Source organism: Zingiber officinale, chromosome 9B (genome assembly GCF_018446385.1).
Source record: "Zingiber officinale cultivar Zhangliang chromosome 9B, Zo_v1.1, whole genome shotgun sequence".
NCBI lineage: Eukaryota > Viridiplantae > Streptophyta > Magnoliopsida > Zingiberales > Zingiberaceae > Zingiber > Zingiber officinale.
This window is the reverse complement of record NC_056003.1, coordinates 8,555,505-8,581,577: the sequence shown is the minus strand read 5'-3', so window position 1 is coordinate 8,581,577 and position 26,073 is coordinate 8,555,505. Positions and strand designations below refer to the sequence as shown.

Below are 26,073 nucleotides of genomic sequence, written 5' to 3'. Positions count from 1 at the left end.
TTTGACAACGGTTAAAAACCGTTGTCTTTTTAGCGAACAATGTTAATTAATATCAGTTTGACAATGATTTTTCACTGTTGTCTTTTAACGCCATTGACAACAGTTTGACATATTTAAACTGATGTCTTTGGGTACAATATACAACATTTTGATAATAAATAAAAAACTTATTAATCTTTTCCTACTCAACGGTTTATAAAAAACATCATCATCCAGTGCAAATTTCATCCAGTCCAAATCATCCAGTGCAAATTTCATTGATAAAAAACCTACAATCCAAACATAATCAATATTTACAATGCAAATTTCATTAAAGTACCAAACATCATCATCCAAACATCATTAAAGTACCAAACATCAACATTCAAACATCACAAAAGTTTACAAAACTAAATAGTACCCATAATAATATATCACACATATATATAAAGTCCAAAATATCTTGTTTTGTTGGATCAAATCTTCTCTACCTGTGCATCTTCTAAATAGCCTGTGCATCTTCTAAACACCATATCGATAACTGCAGCCTTTTCTGGTTTCTCCTCCCTCCTAGCTTCTCTTTTCTTCTCCTTTCTGGGTACGGGATCATTATCTTTTCCCTGAAGTAAATAGCATATGATTGCAAGTTAAGTCATTTTCCAGGAGTAAATGGCATAAAGATGATGATGACAAAGAGGTTGTACACAATTGAATATGATAACAATACTTCTTTCTAGGCACAAACTAAAATTACTGCATACCTCAATTTCAGTTCAAGTTATCTACAAAATATCATTGATCAAGAACCTACAATCCAAACATCATTAAAGTACCAAACATCTACATCCAAACATCGAAGTTTACAAAACTAAATAGTACTCATAACAATATATCACACATATATATGCCAAAGTATCTTGTTTTGTTGGATCAAATTTTCTCTACTTGTGCATCTTCTAAACACCCTTTTACTTCCTGTGAAAATAAAAATCATATGATTTTAATCCAATTCAACAACAACAAGTCTAGCTAGTCTCCAGTAATATAGAGCTTTAAAGTTTGCAAAGTATATAACAAAAATTGGCTAACAAGGTTTTTTTTTTTCATTGTGATATACTCTAAATTAAATTTCTCATAAAATATATTCCTCATTAAATTTGTATCCTCACCTCAAGAAAATCTGGAATATATTATTTTAAAGTCATGAACACGTTAAGGTGTTCACCACGTGCATCTTCCTTACAGTAGCTACAATAACCTGAAGAAGACTCTTCAAAGGACTGCCAGTTGGCATCGTTAACTTGTATGTTGAAGTTCCAAGTAAAAAGCCTCCAGAAGCTATAACCATGCAAAATGTTGAAATCCCAAATCCAATTGCCCAGCTGACATTTTGTTGTATCCAAACTATGAAAGTACCAGAAAAGAGCACTCCTAACATGGAACATACATAAAAGTAACTGAAGAAGGATACTTTCTTTCTCATTTCTATCGGTTTCTCCTCATTAAATTGGTCTGCACCAAAGGGCAGCAAGGCTGCTCTGGTTCCACCAGTCCCAAAGGCAATAACATATAACCCAGAAAAGAACACAAACGTTTGGAATGCAGTTGCAGGTTGACATGAATTTCCATCACATGAAGGAGGTGTTAATGATGGAATAGTGGCAGATAAAGTAACAATCACCAACCCCTACAGACATTAGAAAGCAAAACCATAGCATTATTATGATAACTAACAAATATTTCAAGAACATTTAGTGAAATGTTTCGAGTGTAGTTTACATACAAGTAGGTACAATATGATGGATATTACAATTGTCCTGTAATTTCCCAAATAGGTGTCAGCGAGGAGGCCACCGAGCAGTGGTGTGAAATATGTAGTTCTACCCCAAAAGGAAACATTTGCAGCACTTGAAGAAATAGACCAATGAAGGACAGAACCAAGATACAAAACTAAGTTTATGCCAATGCCATTGAAAGCAATACCTTCCAGGAACGAAAATGCTGCAACATCAACATAGCATATTACTAACGTTCAAGTATTTAGGAATATATGATTGTTCAATTAATTTTCATAGGATGTACAACAAGATATTGTTAGTATCCGTTCTTGATAAGACAAAGGCTATCACATAAAGTATGAGAAAAATATAATCGATACTTACCTAAGATTATTAGTGGTGCCTTGGATATAGAAGTTACACTTTGTGGCTCAGATCTTTGATCAATCTCCTCAGAATCATTGTCTTCAAAATGCCTTGATGATTGGCTCTGCAATGAGTGTCCAGGTAACTAGTAAGTAATGAACTAGTATCTCATTTTGCCAGTCCATACGAGATCATCATACTTCTAGAATCTAGTCACAGTAAAAGCACTCCAAATACTATTACATGATATTTTGTTTAACTTTTTCAAATATACATAAAGGGAAACAATGATGTAGCTAGGATTGTCCGAGTTAGATCAGTATCGGAAATAGTCTGTCTCATTTTGTTTTCAAAAAACAATCATCATCTCACAAAATTGAGAAGTTTTTTAAAAAGGAGAGATTTAAAGCAATTAACTAGAAATTAGTTAGATTAGATTAGAAAATTGACACAACTCATTAAAATTTGGTTAAATTGAGAATTAAAATGATGAAACCGTGTTTAATTTGGTCAAAGTGAGATGGCTTTGAAGAACTTGATCAATCTATCCTTTCCTTCAATCCCACTTGATTTTTATAGAACTCATAGGAAGGAGAGAGAATCTTTACTTCCTTCGTGAACTTGGTTATCCTTGCCCCAACTCTAAGATTCACGATAAGATAAAGGAACAATGGCTTATAGAACTTCAAAGGAAGGAGAGAAAATCTTTACTGCACTTGTAAAATTAGTCATCCTCACAACAACTCAAGGTGCACCAATCAAGGAACAATGGTTTACCCTGTAAAAATTATCCACAAATAAAGGTAAACCTCATGAATCTATGCATATAAAAATAAGAAATTCCGCCCAAATGCCCATTGAGATAGATGTTCTACAGATCGAGCAACTGAGGTTTTAAAAAAGGAAAAATAAGGGAAAGAGAATATAGATGAAGCAAAAGTGCAGGAAAAATACAGAAATTTCAACCATGGAATGGATGTATTAACCCTAGACAGCAAAGACTTCTTAGGAACCCACTATCGAATTTACCAACCTATAAGAGCAAGTAAAACAAAACAAATTCAAGTTCCTTCAGAGGTCGGAACAAGATTTAATTGCTAAATCGCCATCTTTATTCATGATGAGCATGAATAAAACGACAATGAAAAAAGCGGTAGGAAAGGAGATCTGAGAGCCACCTTATCCAGCAGAGGACTTCTTTCGCCACTTTCCAAAGAAACTCCATCATCGTTCTCCATGGATTTGAAGCTAGCCAAGGAGGATGGTTAAAGCCCCTCCAGTTGGGGATTTTTCATCATCGTCCTCTCTGGATCATGCAGCCTCTGTTGCTGATCCCCGCTGGTTTCTCCTACGCTTGTGGTCTCTGTTGCCCATCTCTCTCCCTCCCCGCGACTGGTTCGCTACGAGTCGTGAAGGGCGATGGGTTTAGGGCTTGGAGAGGAAAGGAGAAGGGGCAGCAGGTTTAGGGCTTGGAGAGGAAGGAGAAAAAAAAACGTGAAGTAGGTGATAAGCTTTTGACTTACAGCGGCAAAAGTACGGATCTCCCTGTACATATAAAGTACTGATTTTAAGAAGAATTATACTCGTTTTCAGATTTTTTGTACTCAATTTTGGACTTTTTGTACCTAAAAATCTGAGGGGCAATTTAGATATCAATATTTGCATGAGGGAGTTGAAACAAGTAATACTTTGTATGCAGGGAGTGGAAATAAAATTTTATAGACATGAGGATTACATACAAAATTATGATTACCATTAGGGATTTTTCTCTAATTTACCATTTCTACTTCATCAGGAAAAGCGTGATCAAGCTCCTCAAAGAGATGCTTTCGAAGGCTCTATTACCATAGTAAAGATCATGAGCCAATGCAATGATATGCAACAATTAAAAAAAAAAAGGTTAATCAGAACATATTGTATAAAAGCTATCGGCATTAAAGTTATTCCAAACTAAGAAATTATAGTTGATCACCCTCTCAGTTGAGAAAGCATAATACATGAATCAACAAGATTAGTGAAATTCAGGAGAACTAAAGCAGGACATAACAGGACTTGAGCATAATAGAGAGTATTAGTACAACATATATCATCAAAAAAATGTAACTTGAAATTTTCATTTTATGCAGAAAAGACAAATAAAATAAAATCTATATATATATATATAGGGAATTAAAGTATCAGATTAATATGGGAAGAGCAATGCATTAAGATATAAATCAATCTTCCAATTTTAGAGGTGATTTGAATGGTAGAAAAAAAAATGTGGACTCCTTAAGATTGTAAGGTCAACAAACAAGTTATTACATAGCCATAAATATGGCAAAACTTCTGCCAAACACAAATAAATATGAGGATTGATCTGAAACTCAGTATACATTCATTTATAATTGAATCAACATCCATATCATCAATCATTTTAGAGAATTTTTAATCTCCTCAGGACGGTCTAGTGGCTAGCATATAAGGTGTTGCCATCATCAGATTTGGGGGGAATGCGGCAGCAAAAAATTTTGAGGAGAGGGAAAGAAAAAACGCGGCGGCAAAAAATGACGAAGGGAAAAAACGGCGAAGGAAAAAAATAATGGTATTCAACAATACTTAATAGACAACGATTTTCAAAAACTGTTGTCGTAATCCCAAAAAAAACGCACATAGACAACAGTTTTCAAAAACTGTTGTCATAGCATTTAAAAACCGTTGTCGTAGACCCAAAAAAACATAAATAGACAACGGTTTTTAGAAACCGTTGTCCTAAGCAAAAAAAAAAAAAACTACTAAAAGACAACGGTTTTTATTAAAACCGTTGTTAAAAAGTAAAAAGACAACGGTTTGGCATAAAACCATTGTCGTTTGAGTGTTGTTGAATGAGGATTTTCTTGTAGTGTTCATTGTCATGTCGGACTAAGTCCACCTGCAGGGTTTAACATTGCAATCCTTATGAGCTACTCTTGGGGACATTCTCAACCTAGATTATTAGGACACAATTTCCTTCTATAATCAACAACACACATTATAAGTAATATCATTTCCAACTTATCAGGCCTATTGATTTATCAAGCTAAATCTCACCCTTTGATAAGTTAAAGAAATAGATACTAAATATATATGTTTGTTATTATATTAGGATTAAGAGTACACACTTCCATAATAACTAAGGTCTAGTTCTTTTATTAAGTCAGTATAAAAAGAACTTACCTAAAATGGTCCTACTCAATGCACTTAGAGTGTACTAGTGTAATTTATTAGTCAAAATAAACTAATACCTAATTACACTACGACTATTCCAATGGTTTGTTCCTTTCCATCTCAGTCGTGAGCAACTGTTTATAATTTATAAAGAGCTGATAACATGATCTTCTGTGTGTGACACCACACACACCATGTTATCTACTTTATAAATTAATTGAACAACTATATTTAACAAATAAATATAGACATTTGATCAATGTGATTCTTATATTTCAAAAATAATTGTTTATAAAAGCTAGACTTTTAGTATACACTCTAACACACATTACCTTTTGTTCCTTCAAAGATACAGATTGCTAGTATGTTTATCAAATTACATTTTGCTTCATACTTTCGTTTCTTATATGACAAACTCTCAATGTTTTTAGCTATAGCATTATGAATTTGAGAGGATGTTAGATTATATATATTTATTTATTTATAATTTTTAGGATAACTTGATCTTTTTCTTTTTATATTTAGAGTCAACCATGATATGCCATAAAGAGAGTTAAACATAAACACCTTACCATGTAGGACAAATATATGGACCAATTCATCCACGTTTTCTACCCTCGCCAATACAATGTTTGATGGCACCATAATTCAAATTACAAGAGCATATGATACAACGGTTACCAAAACCCCACTAATTGGTATATGCAAATTTAAGTTGGCCACAACTTTGTCTTCTTTTACAAATCAAGGATGGATGTGAAAAAAGAAAGCATGTGCAAAGTCTAGCATCAGTAAAAGCATGTAATTGTAGGACATTGCCCCTAAAGTGTAGCATAGATGGGGAGTGCATGGTTCTGTGACTGAAAGGTCCAGGGGTCAATCCCAGGTTGTCACTGCCTGGGGTTAACGTCTCCGTTATGCACTTTCCACCTATGTACCTGCATTTACCTTCTTCCATATCCGTGGGACCGACTCTAGGGGGCCGCTGATGTGACGGTTCCACATTTTTTATGTAATTATAAGACATTAAAATAATTATGGAAGTAGAAATTTTATTTTATTTTTCTGTCAATTTCTTTATTAACCTCATGTTGGTCTTCACATCTCTATTTAATTCTATGTAACCTAAGAACATTTACACAGAAGATAATCTTCATACAAAAAAAATACACAGAAGATAATAGAATAAAGTAACCAGACTACTGAAATAACCAATGACAGCTCAGATATAAAATCTTTTTTTTTTTTGTTTGTGGTGGTGGGGTGGGTAGTATATGTTGGTTAGTTCTAGGAAGATCGTATCGGTTTCAGTATATAAAAATTTTGTACAAGTGTCGAACCTTTCCTAAATAACCTATTGTGTTATTTAGAAGTTAAATTAGGAATCACAAACGGAACTTAACATTATTGATTCCAAATTTAACTTATCTGTTCTTAATGGTTTAGACTTGGATCGCAAGCGGAACTTAACACTATTGATCCAAATCCACCTACGTTATAAATTCAATTAAATATTAATTTCTAAAATTGACTTCCGGGTTAAATATGGCGAGGCACAAGACTTTCTTGGATATGGGAGCAACCACCACTTCCTAGACAAAGCCTTTTAAGGAAAGCTAATATTTAATTTCCTTATATAACTCTAGGTTTAACCAAAAAGAACAATCGAATCACAAATTCGAAAAAACAAAAAAAAACACAAACTCGAATAACAAATATGAAAAACTAGAATCTATTGTCTCTTGTGTTGGGAATTCTAAAAAAGAAAAATAACTAGCATGATGCGGAAGAAAATTACTAGTTATACCATTAATTTGCAAGCTGATGACCTCAAGATCTTCTGCCGTATTCCTCGCCTTGCCTTGGATGTCGTGTGGGCGACGATCCTGCAAGATGAACACCACCCAAAAGACTTCTTCCTCCTCCTCTAGAATTCGGCCACCAACACCACCAAGGAGCAAAAGAGAGCAAAGGGAAAAGAAATGGAGAGAGGGGCCGACCACTTGAGGATCACCAAGCAAGAGAATAAGAATTATCTTCTCATGAGGCCTCCTCACTCCTTCTTTTATATTACTTGCCCAACGTAAATAAGGGAAGAATTTTTACAAAAATTAAAATTTTCCTATAGTTTTTTTCTTTTTTCTTTTTTTTTTTCCTTTTCTTTCCTCTTGATTGAATCAATCACCAAATCAATGATTGACTTGATTTAATCTTGGCCGGCCCCTTGCTTGGGCACCAAGCAAGGGTGGCCGACCACTTATAGGAAGGAATAATAATTTTTTTATAAAATTTTACAAGAAGAAATCATCTTATAAAATTTTACAAGCTCTCTTTCCTAAAGTGGATGTTAAAAAGGAAAGTTTAAAAATTAAAATCATGTTTTAAAATTTAAAACTTATCTTCTAAAAATTTTCTTTTTTAACATGATTACAAAAAATAGAAAAATTTAATTTTAAAACTTCTCTTCCTTTTTTCTAAAACCATGAGGATGGTTAAAAAAGAAAAATTTTAAAACTTTTAAAACTCTCTATTAAACCATGTGGCTTAATTTAAATAAGGAAAATTTTAAAAATTAAAATATCTCTTTTAAAACTTATAGTTTTCTACAAAGAGAAGATTTTAAAAATTCAAAACACCCCTCCTATTTGAATTTATTCTGGCCGACCCCTACTTGCTTGGTCACCAAGCAAGAGGGTCGGCCCTCTTAAGGAGATGGTGGCCGGCCATTGCTTGGTCACCACGCAATGGGTCGACTTCCTTTCTTGGACACCAAGAAGAGCTTTTAATGAGTGATTTATAAGGCACTAATGAGGCTACGACAGGGACCTAGAGGAGAAATTGGTTTTGACCTTTCGATGAGCTTGAGTATCCCGTGTTCGCCCCGAACACACAATTCAAGTTCATCAACAATAACTCATTCCACTAGAGAGTTATTGTTGCACTACCGCACCAATCCCAAATTATATTTATGGGCTCCTTCTTATTATGAGTGTGTTTGTCTCCTTGTGTTTAAGATAACGAATGCTCACTAATTAAGTAAGTTACTGACAACTCACTTAATTAATATCTAAGTCCAAGAGTAGTACCACTCAACCTCATTGTCATGTCGGACTAAGTCCACCTACAGGGTTTAACATGACAATCCTTATGAGCTCCTCTTGGGGACATTCTCAACCTAGATTACTAGGACACATTTTCCTTCTAAAATCAACAACACACACTATAAGTAATATCATTTCCCAACTTATCGGGCCTATTGATTTATCAAGCTAAATCTCACACTTTGATAAGTTAAAGAAATAGATACTAAATATATATGCTTGTTATTATATTAGGATTAAGAGTACACACTTCCATAATAACTAAGGTCTAGTTCTTTTATTAAGTCAGTATAAAAAGAACTTACCTAAAATGGTCCTACTCAATACACTTAGAGTGTACTAGTGTAATTTATTAGTCAAGATAAACTAATACCTAATTATACTATGACTATACCAATGGTTTGTTCCTTTCCATCTTAGTCGTGAGCAACTGTTTATAATTTATAAAGAGCTGATAACATGATCTTTTGTGTGTGACACCACACACCTTGTTATCTACTTTATAAATTAATTGAACAACTATATTCAACAAATAAATATAAATATTTGACCAATGTGATTCTTTTATTTCAAAAATAAATGTTTACAAAAACTAGGCTTTTAGTATACACTCTAACAATCTCCCACTTATACTAAAAGACTAAGCTGCTATACATCTGATTCCCATCATCTCCACATGCCGATCAAAAGCTTTCGCTTGAAGGACCTTAGTGAAAGGATCTACCAGGTTATCTACTGATGCAATCTTGGCGACGACAACTTCTCCTCGCTTGACGATGTCTCGTATCAGGTGGTACTTGTGCTGTTTATGTTTACTCGCCTTATGGGCTCCTGGTTCCTTCGAGTTTACAACTGTACCGCTATTATCACAATAAATTGTGTTGATTTTGGGCAAACCAGGAATCACATCTAAGTCCATTAGAAAGTTCCTGAGTCATACAACTTCTTTGGCTGCATCAGAGGCTGTCACACACTCAGCTTCCATGGTTGAGTCTGAAACGCATTTTTTCTTAACACTCCTCCATGCAATGGCTCCACCTCCTAAAGTAAACACATAGCCTGATGTAGACTTACTGTTGTCCCTATCTGATTGGAAATCCGAATCCATATAACCCACAGGGAGCAAATCGTCTGCTTGGTAAATCAGCATATAATCTCTAGTCCTTCTCAGGTACTTCAATATATGCTTTACAGCAGTCTAATGTCCTTGTCCAGGGTTACTCTGATATCTGCTAACCATGCCCACGGTAAAACAGATATCAGGTCTCGTACACAGCATTGCATACATAAGGCTTCCTACAGCCGAAGCATAAGGAACTGCCTTCATATCCTCTATCTCCTTTGATGTCTTCGGAGATATCTCTTTAAATAAGACTACTGCATGCCTAAAAGGTAAGAAACCTTTCTTGGAATTCTGCATGCTAAAACGAGCAAGGATTGTATCTATATATGAAGCTTGAGATAGACACAACATTCTTTTCTTGCGATCCCTTATAACTTTGATCCCAAGAATGTGTGCATATTCTCCTAAGTCCTTCATATCAAATTGTTTAGACAACTATACCCTTACGTCTGATAATACCTTGACATTGTTGCCAATTAATAAAATATCATCTACGTATAGTACAAGAAATACCACCACGTTTCCATTACACTTCTTGTATACACAAGACTCATCCGGACACTGAATAAATCCATATGACTGAATTACCTCATTAAACAAGATGTTCCAAGATCTTAAAACTTGCTTTAGTCCATAAATGGATCGATTGAGCTTGCACACTAGATGCTCTTTGCCTTTTTCAATGATCCCTTCTGGTTGCTTCATATGGATGTTTTGTTCAATACTTCCGTTAAGGAATGCTGTCTTGACATCCATTTGCCAAATCTCATAATCCATATGAGCAGCAATGGATAAGAGTATCCGGATAGACTTTAGCATAGCTACCGGCGAAAAAGTCTCCTCATAATCGATTACCTCTTTCTGAGTATACCCTTTCACAACAAGCCTTGCTTTGAAGATTTCTACCTTCCCGTCTGTCCCTCTTTTCCTTTTGTAGATCCATTTGCATCTAATAGCTTTTACATCATCTGGTGGTTCTACAAGCTCCTAGACCTTATTAGAATACATAGATTCTATTTAAGAATTCATTGCCTTTTGCCAAGATACTGCATCTATATCTTGGAGTGCTTCGTCATATGTTTGGGGATCAGGTTCATGTTTACCCGGGATCAAGTCCGAAGACTCTCCCAAAAACATGAATCTCTCAGGTTGCCTTACAACCCTCCTACTACGACGAGGCACTATCTCTGGTTGTGTATCATGTGTGACACGTGTTGCAGTTTCTTGTGGTACTTCATCTTGTACTGTTGGTACTAAAGTAGACGTCTCCTCTCTTATTTCTTCTAGAACAATTTCGCTCATGGGCTTATGGTTCATTACATAATCTTCTTCTAAAAATCGAGCATTGGTGCTAACAATGATCTTCTGATTTTTAGGATTATAAAACAAACCACCTTTCGTTCTCTTAGGATATCCCACAAACAGACAAACTTCTGTACGTGATTCCAACTTGTCAATATCTCCCTTCAGCACATGTGTTAGACTACCCCATATCCGGATATGATTCAAACTAGGCTTACGCCCATTCCATAATTCCATGGGAGTAGAAGGAATTGTTTTAAAAGGTACCATATTCAGAATGTACACTGTTGTTTCCAGAGCATATCCCCAAAACGAATTTGGTAATTCTGAATAACTCATCATTGATCTAACCATTTCCATAAGAGTCTTATTCCTTCGTTCTACCACACCATTCTGTTGGGATGTACCAGGTGCAGACAATTGGGATTGAATCCCGGCTTCTGATAATTAATTCCTAAACTCTCCAAAGAGATATTCACCACCACGGTCAGACCGTAGTATCTTGATACTTTTACCAAGACGTTTCTCCTCATCAACCCTATATTCTTTGAACTTGTCAAAGCATTCAGACTTGCGGCGCATCAGGTAAATGTATCCGTATCTTGAATAATCGTCTATAAAGGAGACAAAGTATTCATAACCACCTCTTGCCTGGATAGACATAGGACCATACAAATCAGAATGAACCAGTTCTAATGCATCTTTGGCTCTATACCCCTTGGCCTTTAAAGGTCTCTTGGTCATTTTACCTTCCAAGCAAGATTCACAGGTTGGAAAGTTTTCCAACTCTAATGAACCCAAGAGTCCATCGGCTACAAGCCTTTGAATCCTACTTAAGTTAATACGACCAAGGCTTAGATGCTAAAGATATGTTTGGTTCATTTCCGAAGATTCTTTTCTCTTATTAGAGTTAGAAGATGTGTTATTAATTTTCATATTTTGCTTTGTGAGAGAAATTAGATTTAATGTATATAAATTGCCAACCAATGCACCAGAACAGATAATCACCTTATTTCTCTTTATAACGACATTGTTACTAAAGGAAACAGAATATCCATCCAAATACGGTTTAGAAACTGAAATTAAATTCTTTCTAAAACTGGGTACATAAAGACAATTTCTTAAAATCAAACTTCTATTCCTATCAAAAGATAAGTAGACGTCTCCCACTGCAACAGCCGCCACCTTAGTAGCATTACCCATCTAGACGGTTATCTCTCCTTCAAATAGTCATCGGGTTTCCTGGAACCCCTGCAAAGAGTTGCAGACATGATCAGTGGCTCCTGTATCTACACACCAGGTGCTGGTAGATAACACCGCTAAACATGTTTCAACTACTAGAGAATAAGATATACCTTTATTGTTCTAATTCCTACGAGGACAACCCGCCTTCCAATGTTCTGACTGCTTGCAGATGAAGCACTTGCCCTTCGGCTTCTTCATTCCAGCTTTTTGTCCTGTTGTAAAATACCGGAAAATAGGGGATATTAATAAGGGATTTTTTTTCCGGAATTTTTGGAAATTTTTCTGGAATTTTTCGGAGACCGTATGGACGAGTTTACGGGGATAAAAATGGGGTCCGGGGAAAGCCTGTTTAGGTTACCCCATTTAAGTGAGGAAAAGTTGAATTTATTTATTCATTTTCCTATTTTCTTTTTCTTTCTCCCTACACGCCGTTCCCCTTTCTCCCACAAACCTGCGCGTGCCCAGCTTTCTTCTTTTTCCCTCACGCGAGCCCTAACCGGCGCCGCAAACCGCCGGTTCCTCCCTCTCCTCTGCCGACGCCGACGACGCTAGGGACCAGAGAGCCGGCGGCTGAGCTTCGTCTTTCCTCTCCCTCTTCCTTCTCGGTGCCCTAATCTTTGCTTCGCTGCCCAGTCGAGCCACCGGCCGCCAACACTGTGCCTTGCTGACGCCGTCACCACTCGCCGGGGAGATCCCAGTGGCCGACCCTCCCCTGTGCCCTAGCACCACAGTAGTGCCACTGCCGAAGCCCTCCAAGCCGTGCCCTAGTTCTGCTTAGGTTGTTTCCGGCCAAGAGCAAGGAGGATTTAAATTCGATGTTTCTTCCTCGTGCCCTAGCTGCTTCCTGTGGATCCTCCTCACCGGATCTTGGACCAGGGGAGGACTCTTTTCTCTACATGGCTACATTGCTAGGCATCAAATTAAGAGGAAACAAGGGATCATTGTTTTGTGGACCTCCTCTATTATCGATCACTATCTGCTCCCAATTCTTGAAGCTGTGAAGGTTTTGGATGAGGAGGTAAGGTTCTGTTGAGATGAGCTTTGGTATTTTGAATTTAAGTTTCAGTAAATCTTTTACTATATATTTGGATTTATGGATTGAGCTTCTCGGCAGTGATTGGTAGGGTTGCTGATCTACTAGAGTTGTGGTCATACCTCAAGGTCAGTGCTTTTCTAGTGATGTACCTTGGGTATTCTATTAGTTTGTTGCTAAATTAGTTTCTAAAGGATGGTAGAGTTTGTGATTGATGATATGGTTGATAGGTTGATTGGATTGAAGTGAAGGATTGTGGATTTAGTTGAACCTAATTAGATTATGAAATTAGGATAATTATTGCGATTAGGGTTTTCCCTAATTTAATTGGGGAGTTTATTTGGTTATTTACTGTATAAGTAATTAACTAAATACAGTATGTGATTTTAGGACTTTGTTTCGAGGCGAGCGTCTCGACGCGGGATAGCTTATCACGATCGACAGATTTTAAGGCGGGTACCTCTTGACTTATCTTTTATGATATTGTCATTGGATATGCATAGTATTTTATAACTACAAGCAATGAACATGTTTGTCTTTGGTATGTCACGGTTTGATATCCATAGCATGTTAGATTTGTCGCCTGTGAAGTATCCGTATTTATATCTCATGATTTGTTACCATGAGTATCTTAGTTTCTAGAGTGACATACCATGCTTACTGAGGTTAGGACTAGGATCTGGATTTTTGTTTCTGGCACGTGTATCTAGATTATCTGATACTTAGGTTTTTGTGCCATATCAGATTTGTGTACCTCTATTTGTATATCATATATGATTCGTGTGCCTAGACCTTGATTCTTTGATCTGTGTATATTGTTGGTACACATGCTATGGAAGAGGGATATGTTTAGGATCTAGGTTGTTATACCTTAGAGGACTTGTATACCCTAGATCCGTGGATTTGACCTACTGATACTGTGGTACTCATATTATATATATATATGGATTTTTCTATGCTGATCAGGATATACCATACTTGTTATGTTCGGGACATATGTTTTGATATTCTATTTGACCTGTGTACTCTAGATTTTGGTATGTGACCATCGCTTTTACAGCACCCATTTTGTATGTATGGATATGGTTATGTTGATCAGTTTTTGCTATGCATAGTGACATGCATCATGATTGCATGCTGTGCGATTGTCGGCTCCACTATGGTTGAGCCCATCGCCAGTTACATGTACTGCACACACCCCCACTCATGGTTTAGTGGTATATCAGGCAGGTGTGTGGCGGTTCTGCTGTTTGGCTCCGGTTGTCATATGACTCAGCGTGGTAGCCGGCAATCAGTTCCGCTTTGTTTGGCTCCGCTGGCATTTAGTGTAGCAGCGTGGTAGCCGGCAGATGGTGGACTCTGTTTGACTCCGTTGGTCAGGTGACTCAGCGTGGTAGCCGGCAGAGATATCCTCCCCGTTATCGTGTACCGGGAGATGAGAGCATTGAGCTACCCCATTTATGATTTGGGGTCAGGACAGGAGTACTCCGACAGCATCCCGTCCACTCGGTCACTCATCAGGAGTAGTGACGAAAGAGTGCACGGTTGTCACAGCCCTACCCACTCGGTCTCACCATTTGTGTGTGAGATGACTAACTGACGTCAGGGGTGACCAGGACGCATCATTAGCATCATATGCATTGATGCATTTATATTCTTATGATTGTGTTTGCTACATTTGGTTGCTGCATTTTGGTTGGATGCATACTTTTGACCTGCATACAGGATTATTGACACTTTCGGTTTGACGACCCTTTTGTCTAGATAGGAGTTCCTGGTGAGTACAGCTTCCTCAGTTGCCTTTCAGTTTTGCATATTCCCGATATATGATTAGGAAGCTGTATTCCATGTTTGTTGCTGTTAGATATATCTTACTAGGCATGTCTATTGGTATTCGCTGAGTTGTTGAACTCACCCCCGTGGACACTATCTTTTCAGGTACCAGGTTATTTATGGTGTCGCTTGGAGCATCCTGTCTGCTGGTCCCCGCGTCACATCAGAAGACATATCGCTGCCTTTTTGTTGTTTTATCTTGGTATATGAAATTTCTGTATTTCGATTGGTGTTCTGATTTTGTTTCCAGGTGTTATGTTGTTGGTTGTGTAAGCCTAGCCGGCTAGCAGTTTTGTGTTTGGTTGTATTTGGTTTCTGTCAGTTTTTGTTGTGTTTTGGTTTTGGTACAGCCGAGTGTCTTGGTTGTGTCAGCCAGAGGCTGAATTTGATATTAACTGCGTGGTGTTTGTTTTCTTTTATTGTTATGATTCCAGCCGCATGTGGCTGAGGTATATTATGCCTGTAGAAGTGCTTCAGATTGTCACCCGTACAGGGGAGGTGCTGCCGAAATTTCTTCGGACAGAGACTCCCTCGGGGCGTGACAATTTAAGTGGTATTAGAGCAGGTATACGATACTTGCTATGTGTTCTGGATTTTCGAGATTTATTTGATGCCAATTTATTTGGTATCAGAGATCGACTTACGAGTCTTATGTTTTCCGGTGTTTCGGATTTTGTGTTTTGGTCTTCTCGATGTGACTTTTCGGGTTTTGGGACCTGGCAGCAGCAGGACATCTCCAAGCTGTAGGAGGTATGTTGGTATATACTGTTATCCTACCTTTCTGTTAGTAAATGCACCGTTGACTATTATAGTTTATGATATGTATTAGCACTCTTTACTAGTACCTGTCTAATTGAGATAGTAGATATTTTATGTATTAGGTAAAACCCTGATGATGATCGACCTTGATAGGGATTAAGGGTTACAGGTTCTGGTGATTTATCATATCATACACCAGTAGTTTTAGATTCTGTTATTACTAGTTGGTTAGCATATTGAGGTATATACTAGCCTCTGCTATTATTAGTTAGGTAATGGATAGTATCTATATCTTTATGTTGACCTAGCCAGTTGTATACCATTTTATTTTAGAAAATTTCATCAGTAAATATTTATTTACTCATGTTAGATCGGTCAGTAGAAGACTGATTTACACTTGTTGATTTGGGTAGTCGTATATTGATATACCTTAGTTGCTTGTGGAGAATTAAGGTATTCTTGATTAGTTAGTAAATGAATGATTTAGTTTTGTTGGTTGATCAGTAGAGGATTGCCATACTCTATTTTTAGAGGTTCGAACCTTTAGGTTATTTGAGTTTAGTTCGATGTTTTGAGCACATCGAGTACCTAGCTTATACTGACGTGGGAAAGGACTGAATTAGCCATATACTATTGTCGGGTTGGTCAGTCGATAGAGGATTGATGTATCCTATTCCACGGGTACTTTAATTTTAGACTGTATGTACCTAATTAGATAACTTAGAAGGTAGAATAAAGAATATCAGGTTGATTGGATTAAATATGCTGATTCTGCATATCTATGTAGTGTGTATATATGATTATTACGGGTTGTAGGAGCGTTTTGATGGACGGTCTAATTGCATGTAGTGGGTGCATACTTTTCCAGTTATGATTTGTGGGTTTCTAGTAGATTATACCTGAGTGGTCTGATTGGTTTATTGGAGGTATTTTGTCGATTAAATCTATGTGGTGAAATGTGCACATGTGTTTTATTGGAGATATCTTATCAATTTAATCTGTGTCGTGATATGTGCACATGTGTTTGAGCGTTTTATTGGAGGTATCTTGTGACTTATGTTTGATATGTGAGTGCACCTGGGTTTAGTATGCTTTATTGGAAGTATTAAGTGATTATACTCATTTGGTATGTGTTGTGAGTATTATTTGAGGTGTATTGCCGATTATACCTACGTTGATTTTTGCACACGTGTTCGGTATGTATTGTTGGAGGTATCATACTGCATATACCTGAGTTGTGTGTGTGTTTGATGTATAATAATTGAAGAATTATGTTGATCATACCTATGTTGTGTGTGCACATGTGTCAGGTCTATGATTGGTAGCATCATGATGATTCTAGCTATGTTGAATGTAGAATGTTAAATGTCTATATTATGACATTAGTTGTATTACCCTGTCAACTAATTCTCCTATTAGTGGGTGACCGACCCACTAGGATGATGATATAGTTGACTATGGATTTGATTTGATTACTGGATTGTGATATCCTAGGCTAACCACAGTGATCTGTGGTAGAGAGATCTCGTGCAGTCTCTAGCTAGATAGTTAGGTGCCTTGGACACTTATGTATTGTTGGTGGTGGAGCGTTGCTCCCACACATGTTATGGATTGTCTGTGGTGGAGCGTTACTCCCACCTATTGCGGATTGCTTATAGCGGAGCATTGCTCCCATATCTATTGCAGATACATTTTCGGATTATTTGTGGTGGAGCGTTGCTCCCACATATGGAGGATTTCTTGTGGTAGAGCGTTGCTCCCACATTTGTGGTATTTCGTGTGATGGAGCGTTGCTCTCACACTAGAGGATCTTTTCCTTGGTGATTTATGTTGTTGGTGATTAGATTTCCGACTTATTATCAGAGATCTTATTGATAGGGATGTCTGTGATACGGATGTCATGTGTCTTGGTTTTTGCCATATAGGCTTACAGTGCCTTAGATGTTTTCAGGGACTCGATGATTCTGGTAGTTCGAGGATGTTTGGATCAGTTTCCGTTGTCTTTGTTGACGATGTTGTGATCTATTTCGGATCCGCGGTGAGTCACACACACCATTTTGCATAGTTCTAGAGATGTTTCGATGGGAACATCTATATGCGAAGTTCAGTAGTGCGTTTTGGGATTGCCTTCTGTGAGATTTTGTGGGACACATGGTGACCAGTAGGAGTATACCGTGGTTCCACAGAAGATCGAGGTTGTTATCGTTGGGAGTAGACGGAGTCTATAGAAGAGGCTCGCAACTTCCTTTGTTTGGCTCGATATTTCCGGAGATACGTTGAAGGTTTCTCACGGATTGCTATGCTACTTACTGCCTGACCAGGAAAGGCGTAAAGTTCACTTGGACTGAGGATTGCAAGACTAGCTTCTAGGAGCTGAAGCGGAGACTAGTGTCAGCTCCGATTTTGGTTTTATCTTCTGGAGAGGACGGATATGTCCTCTACACCGACGCATCTATTCAGGGTTTGAGCACTGTTTTGATGCAGCACGATAGAGTAGTCTCCTATGCTTCTAGTCGGTTGAAGGAGCATGAGAAGAACTACCCTGTACATGATCTGGAGCTAGTCGTCATTATTTTTGCCATGAAGATTTGGCGACATTGTTTTATATGGCGTTACATTTGAGATTCTCACTGACCATAAGAGTCTCAAATATCTGGTTACTTAGAAGGAACTTAATCTCCGACAAGGAGATGGATGAACTTCCTGAAGGATTATGATTGTACCATTAGCTATCACCCGGGGAGAGCTAATGTGGTTGCCGATGCACTTAGCGGGAAGTCCAGAGGGACTTTAGCTTGCCACCGAGTTGTGGTCACAGACTTGATTCAAGGTTTTTCCGAGTTGGGCCTTGAGGGGTAAGGACAGATAGAGCAGGGTACTCTGGTTACCATGGTTGTTCAGTCGTCGATCAGGACGAGGATCCGAGAGGTATAGGCTGGTGATCAGCACTTGCAGTTCATTAGTAGTCAGACAGCTTCCGGGCAGCGGACCGAGTTCACACGAGACGAGGAGGGTGTTGTATACTTCCGAGGCAGATTATGCGTACCTCAGTCTTATCCGGTTTTGTCGGAGCTATTTCAGGAGGCTCATCGTTCTCGATTTACGATCCATCTAGGCAAGACCCGCATGTATCGAGATTTGAGGTGTTCCTATTGGTGGAACAGTATGAAGAAAGACATCGCGGATATTGTAGCTAGATGTCTTGTCTGTCAGCAGGTGAGGGCTGAACACCAGATACCTGCCGGATTATTTTAGCGGATTTCTATTCCTGAGTGGAAATGGGAACATATTACCATGGACTGTGTGGTGAGTCTGCCTAGAACACGATGAGGTCATGACACGATTTGGGTAATCGTTGATTGATTACCCCAATCTGCGCACTCGTTAGCGATCCGGAAGACTGATTTCCTGGATCGATTGATAGATCTGTTTTGCTGGGAGATCATCAGATTACGTGGTGTTCCGTTGACTATTGTTTCGGATAGAGACCCCGGTTCACGTCTCGTTTTGACAGAGACTGCAGTAGGCCTTGGGCACGCAGCTCTGTTTCGGTATAGTTTTCCATCCTCAGACAGATGGATAGTCACAGCGGACCATTCAGACTCTAGAGGACTTGCTGAAGTATTGTGTATTGGATTTTGAAGGCAGTTGGGAGGACCATTTTCCATTTGTAGAATTCGCCTACAACAACGATTTGCGTTCGGCTATCCGGATGCGACCGTTTGAAGCGTTGTATGGTAGACCTTGTCGGACACCCACCCTCTAGATGAGGTTGGGGAGGCCCAGTTGTTGGGACCTCATAGAGCTCAGCATGACGCAGAGTTGGTCCGTACTATCAGACGGAGAATGTTAGAGGCGCAGGACCGCCAAAAGAGTTATGCTGATCGGAGACGCAGACCCCTAGCGTTCTCTATTGGCGACCATGTATTTCTGCGAGTTTCATCCACGAAAAGGGGCGAAGAGATTTGGCTTCAGAGGTAAGCTAGCTCCGTGATACATTAGACTTTTGCAGATCTTGGAGAGGATTGGAGCAGTAGCTTACCGGCTAGCACTACCACCGTCCCTAGCAGGCGTTCATAACGTATCCATGCTTGAAGATACGTAACCGACCCAGCTCATGTACTGTCTGATATACCAGTTCCCTTTCAGCATGACGCTACCTACGAGGAGATTCCGGTACAGATTCTGGACTAGAAAGAGTGTCAGCTACGGAACAAGACAATCCGACTAGTTAAAGTCGGATGACAGCATTATTCTGACAAGGAGGCTACCTGGGAGCTTGAGGATACGATCCGAGCTGGATACCCCATCTTTTCATTTGAGGTATGTGGGTTATCTTCCGTTCAACATTAATGTTGTATATCTGTTGTTAGTACTTGTTGATGGTAGATAACGAAATTTGGGGACCAAATTTTTATTAGTGGGGGAGAATGTAAAATACCGGAAAATAGGCGGATATTAATAAGGGATTTTTTTTCCAGAATTTTTGGAAATTTTTCTGGAATTTTTCGGAGACCGTATGGACGAGTTTACGGGGATAAAAATGGGGTCCGGGGAAAGCCTGTTTAGGTTACCCCATTTAAGTGAGGAAAAGTTGAATTTATTTATTCATTTTCCTATTTTCTTTTTCTTTCTCCCTACACGCCGTTCCCCTTTCTCCCACAAACCTGCGCGTGCCCAGCTTTCTTCTTTTTCCCTCACGCGAGCCCTAACCGGCGCCGCAAAACCGCCAGTTCCTCCCTCTCCTCTGCCGACGCCGACGACGCTAGGGACCAGAGAGCCGGCGGCTGAGCTTCGTCTTTCCTCTCCCTCTTCCTTCTCGGCGCCCTAATCTTTGCTTCGCTGCCCAGTCGAGCCACCGGCCGCCAACACTGTGCCTTGCTGACGCCGTCACCACTCGCCGGGGAGATCCCAGTGGCCGACCCTCCCCTGTGCCCTAGCACCACAGTAGTGCCACTGCCGAAGCCCTCCAAGTCGTGCCCTAGTTCTGCTTAGGTTGTTTCCGGCCAAGAGCAAGGAGGATTTAAATTCGATGTTTCTTCCTCGTGCCCTAGCTGCTTCCTGTGGATCCTCCTCACCGGATCTTGGACCAGGGGAGGACTCTTTTCTCTACATGGCTACATTGCTAGGCATCAAATTAAGAGGAAACAAGGGATCATTGTTTTGTGGACCTCCTCTGTTATCGATCACTATCTGCTCCCAATTCTTGAAGCTGTGAAGGTTTTGGATGAGGAGGTAAGGTTCTGTTGAGATGAGCTTTGGTATTTTGAATTTAAGTTTCAGTAAATCTTTTACTATATATTTGGATTTATGGATTGAGCTTCTCGGCAGTGATTGGTAGGGTTGCTGATCTACTGGAGTTGTGGTCATACCTCAAGGTCAGTGCTTTTCTAGTGATGTACCTTGGGTATTCTATTAGTTTGTTGCTAAATTAGTTTCTAAAGGATGGTAGAGTTTGTGATTGATGATATGGTTGATAGGTTGATTGGATTGAAGTGAAGGATTGTGGATTTAGTTGAACCTAATTAGATTATGAAATTAGGATAATTATTGCGATTAGGGTTTTCCCTAATTTAATTGGGGAGTTTATTTGGTTATTTACTGTATAAGTAATTAACTAAATACAGTATGTGATTTTAGGACTTTGTTTCGAGGCGAGCGTCTCGACGCGAGATAGCTTATCACGATCGACAGATTTTAAGGCGGGTACCTCTTGACTTATCTTTTATGATATTGTCATTGGATATGCATAGTATTTTATAACTACAAGCAATGAACATGTTTGTCTTTGGTATGTCACGGTTTGATATCCATAGCATGTTAGATTTGTCGCCTGTGAAGTATCCGTATTTATATCTCATGATTTGTTACCATGAGTATCTTAGTTTCTAGAGTGACATACCATGCTTACTGAGGTTAGGACTAGGATCTGGATTTTTGTTTCTGGCATGTGTATCTAGATTATCTGATACTTAGGTTTTTGTGCCATATCAGATTTGTGTACCTCTATTTGTATATCATATATGATTCGTGTGCCTAGACCTTGATTCTTTGATCTGTGTATATTGTTGGTACACATGCTATGGAAGAGGGATATGTTTAGGATCTAGGTTGTTATACCTTAGAGGACTTGTATACCCTAGATCCGTGGATTTGACCTACTGATACTGTGGTACCCATATTATATATATATGGATTTTTCTATGCTGATCAGGATATACCATACTTGTTATGTTCGGGACATATGTTTTGATATTCTATCTGCGTGTACTCTAGATTTTGGTATGTGACCATCGCTTTTACTCCATTTTGTATGTATGGATATGGTTATGTTGATCGGTTTTTGCTATGCATAGTGACATGAATCATGATTGCATCTTTGTGCGATTGTCGGCTCCACTATGGTTGAGCCCATCGACAGTTACTGCACACACCCCACTCATGGTTTAGTGGTATATCGGGCAGGTGTGTGCTGCTATTTGGCTCCGTTGGTCATATGACTCAGTGTGGTAGCCGTCAGTTCCGTTCTGTTTGGCTCCGCATTTAGTGTAGCGTGGTAGCCGGCAGATGGTGGACTCTGTTTGACTCGTTGGTCGGTGACTCAGTGGTAGCGTGAGATATCCTCCCGTTATCGTGTCGGAGATGAGAGCATTGAGCTCCCCATTTATGATTTGGGGTCGGAGGATAGGTGTAAAGATCCCGTCCACTCGGTCACTCATCGGGAGTAGTGACGACAGAGTGCATTGTCACGACCCTACCCACTCGGTCTCACCATTTGTGTGTGAGATGGCGCTAGCGTCAGGGGTGACCAGGACGCATCATTAGCATCATATGCATTGATGCATTTATATTCTTATGATTGTGTTTGCTGCATTTGGTTGCTGCATTTTGGTTGGATGCATACTTTTGACCTGCATACAAGATTATTGACACTTTCGGTTCGACGACCCTTTTGTCTGGATAGGAGTTCCTGGTGAGTACAGCTTCCTCAGTTGCCTTTCAGTTTTGCATATTCCCTATATATGATTAGGAAGCTGTATTCCATGTTTGTTGCTGTTAGATATATCTTACTAGGCATGTCTATTGGTATTCGCTGAGTTGTTGAACTCACCCCCATGGACACTATCTTTTCAGGTACCAGGTTATTTATGGTGTCGCTTGGAGCATCCTGTCTGCTGGTCCCCGCGTCACATCAGAAGACATATCGCTGCCTTTCTGTTGTTTTATCTTGGTATATGAAATTTCTGTATTTCGATTGGTGTTCTGATTTTGTTTCCAGGTGTTATGTTGTTGGTTGTGTAAGCCTAGCCGGCTAGTAGTTTTGTGTTTGGTTGTATTTGGTTTCTGTCAGTTTTTGTTGTGTTTTGGTTTTGGTACAGCCGAGTGGGCTGCTTTATTTTTAACTGCGTGGTTGTGTCAGCCAGAGGCTGAATTTGATATTAACTGCGTGGTGTTTGTTTTCTTTTATTGTTATGATTCCAGCCGCATGTGGCTGAGGTATATTATGCCTGTAGAAGTGCTTCAGATTGTCACCCGTACAGGGGAGGTGCTGCCGAAATTTCTTCGGACAGAGACTCCCTCGGGGCATGAAACCTGTACCCTGAGGTCTATTCACCTTTTTGCTGAAAAGACCTGTTTCTTCTTCTTCTTGCCTTTCGACTTAGAAGTAGAACCATTTTCAGCATAGTGAATCTGAGAACTGTGACGAAATATACCTTCTGCTGCCTGTAGTTCTGTCAGAAGTTCCGCTAACGTATACTCTCTTTTATTCATGTTATAGTTCAGGCGGAACTGCTCAAAACTTTTGGGTAGCATTTGGAAAATTATATCGACCTGGGTTTCCCCATCGATTTCTCCTCCAAGGACTTGTATTTCATTCAGATAAGCCATTATTTTGAGGATATGATCCCTTACGGGTGTCCCCTCAGACATGGTGGCTGTCATTAACGTTCTCATTGCCTCTTGCCTAGCAGTCCGACTCTGGTTCCCAAAGAGTTCTTTGAGATTGTTCATTATATCATAAGCAGTTGATAAATCTTGATGCTGATGTTGCAATACATTTGACATTAAAGCCAAAATGTAACATCGCGCCATCTCATCTGCTTTTACCCATTTCTTATGATACTCAATCTCCTCTGGGGTAGAGTCACCATTAGGTGTATCTGGGCATACCTCTGACAGTACAAACTTATAGTTTTCAGCAGTTAAGATAATATCCAGGTTTCTTTTCCAATCTATATAGTTTGGTCCAGTAAGTCTATTTTCTTTTAGAATAATGGCCAGTGGGTTGAAAGTCATCCTAAGAATCACAAAATAAATTTTGGTCAGGACTCTAAATTTAGAATAATATTGATTCCTCAAACAATACTATTTAAATTTACCAACACCTCAAAGCACCATGAATATTGCATGTCACGTTAGTGTGGACGTATACAAATTCAATATTTGTAAGAGGAGGGTGTAACCCATTAATTTTATTATCTTGTCATCCTAACTTTATGACAAATAAAATTAATAGTTGGGTTTCCTTTGATCACACAAAACAATAGCAGTGACTCAGTTGGGGAGAATACTATTGAATGCGTCTAAGTGTATACCATTACTTGATATTTAGTCCATTAAATAGGATTGTGCCCCTTCAGTTGGAGAAGATCACACGCTCCTAAATAATTTCCTATAACCATCCATAAAGGAAGTTTGATCTAGTGATCCGCAACAAACCCATCCGTTGTGGAGGGAGGCACTCAGAGCCAACACGCAAGCTTGTTGCATCACTTACAAACCAGTAATGGAGACTGTGGAATTTATAAAAATCCCTCTCCTTAGTTTTTTAAAATGAGGATTTTAACCTATGCTAGCATATCATACACACATACATCACAGTAAATAAAAGCAATAAATGGAAGTTAATTTTTCAACTATTATGACATTTTCCATCACTGTCTTCAGTATGCTCCAACCCTAGCTTTTGCCATCTTTAGCCACCGCCATCGGGTTTCGTTGTCGTATCTATCTTGCTTCTTATTCCGTTGCGCCTCTGGTCCTCCAATAGCTCAACGCCTTGCAAAGATACGATCCATGACAAATATAGAATTTTACATATATCGATCCTATATTCCATAAAGGAATGTACATGTATTCTAGATCGAACAAAAAATAAAATTCTAAAAATAATACAACTCCTGCTGTATTTGATACATACAATCATGCACACAAAAATAATGCCCTTGACATGCCCAAGGGTCTAATCACACACAATATCTATATGTCATAATAGTTGGAGCCTACAACCACAAAGTTAGCACATCCATCTATTATCCTGCATAAATTATGCATGCCATGTGCATAATTAATTTGAAAACCAAAACACACAGAGGCAAACCCTAGCTCTGATATCAATTGTTGGTTAGTCCTAGGAAGATTGTACCGGTTCCACTATACAAAAATTTTGTACAAGTGTCGAACATTTCCTAAATAACCTATTGTGTTCTTTAGAAGTTAAATTAGGAATCGCAAATGGAACTTAACATTATTGATTCCAAATTTAACTTATCTGTTCTTAATGGTTTAGACTTGGATCGCAAGCAGAACTTAACACTATTGATCCAAATCCACCTACGTTATAAATTCAATTAAATATTAATTTTCAAAATTGGCTTCCAGGTTAAACATGGCGAGGCACAAGACCTTCTTGGATATGGGAGCAACCACCACTTCCTAGACAAAGCCTTTTAAGGAAAGTTAATATTTAATTTCCTTATATAACTCTATGTTTAACAAAAAAAAAAACAATCGAATCACAAATTCAAAAAAACAAAAAAAAAACACAAACTCGAATAACAAATCCGAAAAACTAGAATCTATTGTCTCTTGTGTTTGGAATTCTAACAAAGAAAAATAACTAACATGATGCGGAAGAAAATTACTAGTTATACCTTTTCTTTGTAAGCTAATGACCTAGATCTTCTGCCGTATTCCTTACCTCATCTTGGACGTCGTGTGGGCGACGATCCTCCAAGATGAACACCACCCAAAAGACTTCTTCCTCCTCCTCTAGAATTCGGCCACCAACACCACTAAGGAGAAAAAGAGAACAAAGGGAAAAGAGAGGGAGAGAGGGGTCGACCACTTGAGGATCACCAAGCAAGAGAATAAGAATTGTCTTCTCATGAGACCTTCTCACCCCTTCTTTTATATTACTTGCCTAAGGTAAATAAGGAAAGAATTTTTACAAAAATTAAAATCTTCCTCTAATTTTTCCTTTTCCCTTTTTATTTTTCCTTTTTTTCCCTCTTGATTGAATCAATCACCAAATCAATGATTGGCTTGATTTAATCTTGGCCGACCCCTTGCTTGGGCACCAAGCAA

At 38.7% G+C, this 26,073-nt stretch overlaps 1 protein-coding gene across 1 annotated transcript; it reads right to left on the bottom strand.

Annotated features, from left to right (window-relative positions):
• Window positions 1-450: 450 nt before the first annotated feature.
• LOC122024009 (protein NRT1/ PTR FAMILY 8.1-like) lies at window positions 451-3,587 on the bottom strand. The gene is made up of 5 exons (XM_042582494.1): window positions 3,302-3,587; window positions 2,142-2,247; window positions 1,763-1,980; window positions 1,149-1,666; window positions 451-599 (listed from the first exon to the last, which is right to left on the bottom strand). The coding sequence occupies exons 1-4, from the start codon at window positions 3,359-3,361 to the stop codon at window positions 1,181-1,183; spliced, it is 870 nt and encodes a 289-aa protein (XP_042438428.1). The 5' UTR covers window positions 3,362-3,587; the 3' UTR covers window positions 451-599; window positions 1,149-1,180.
• Window positions 3,588-26,073: the final 22,486 nt, after the last annotated feature.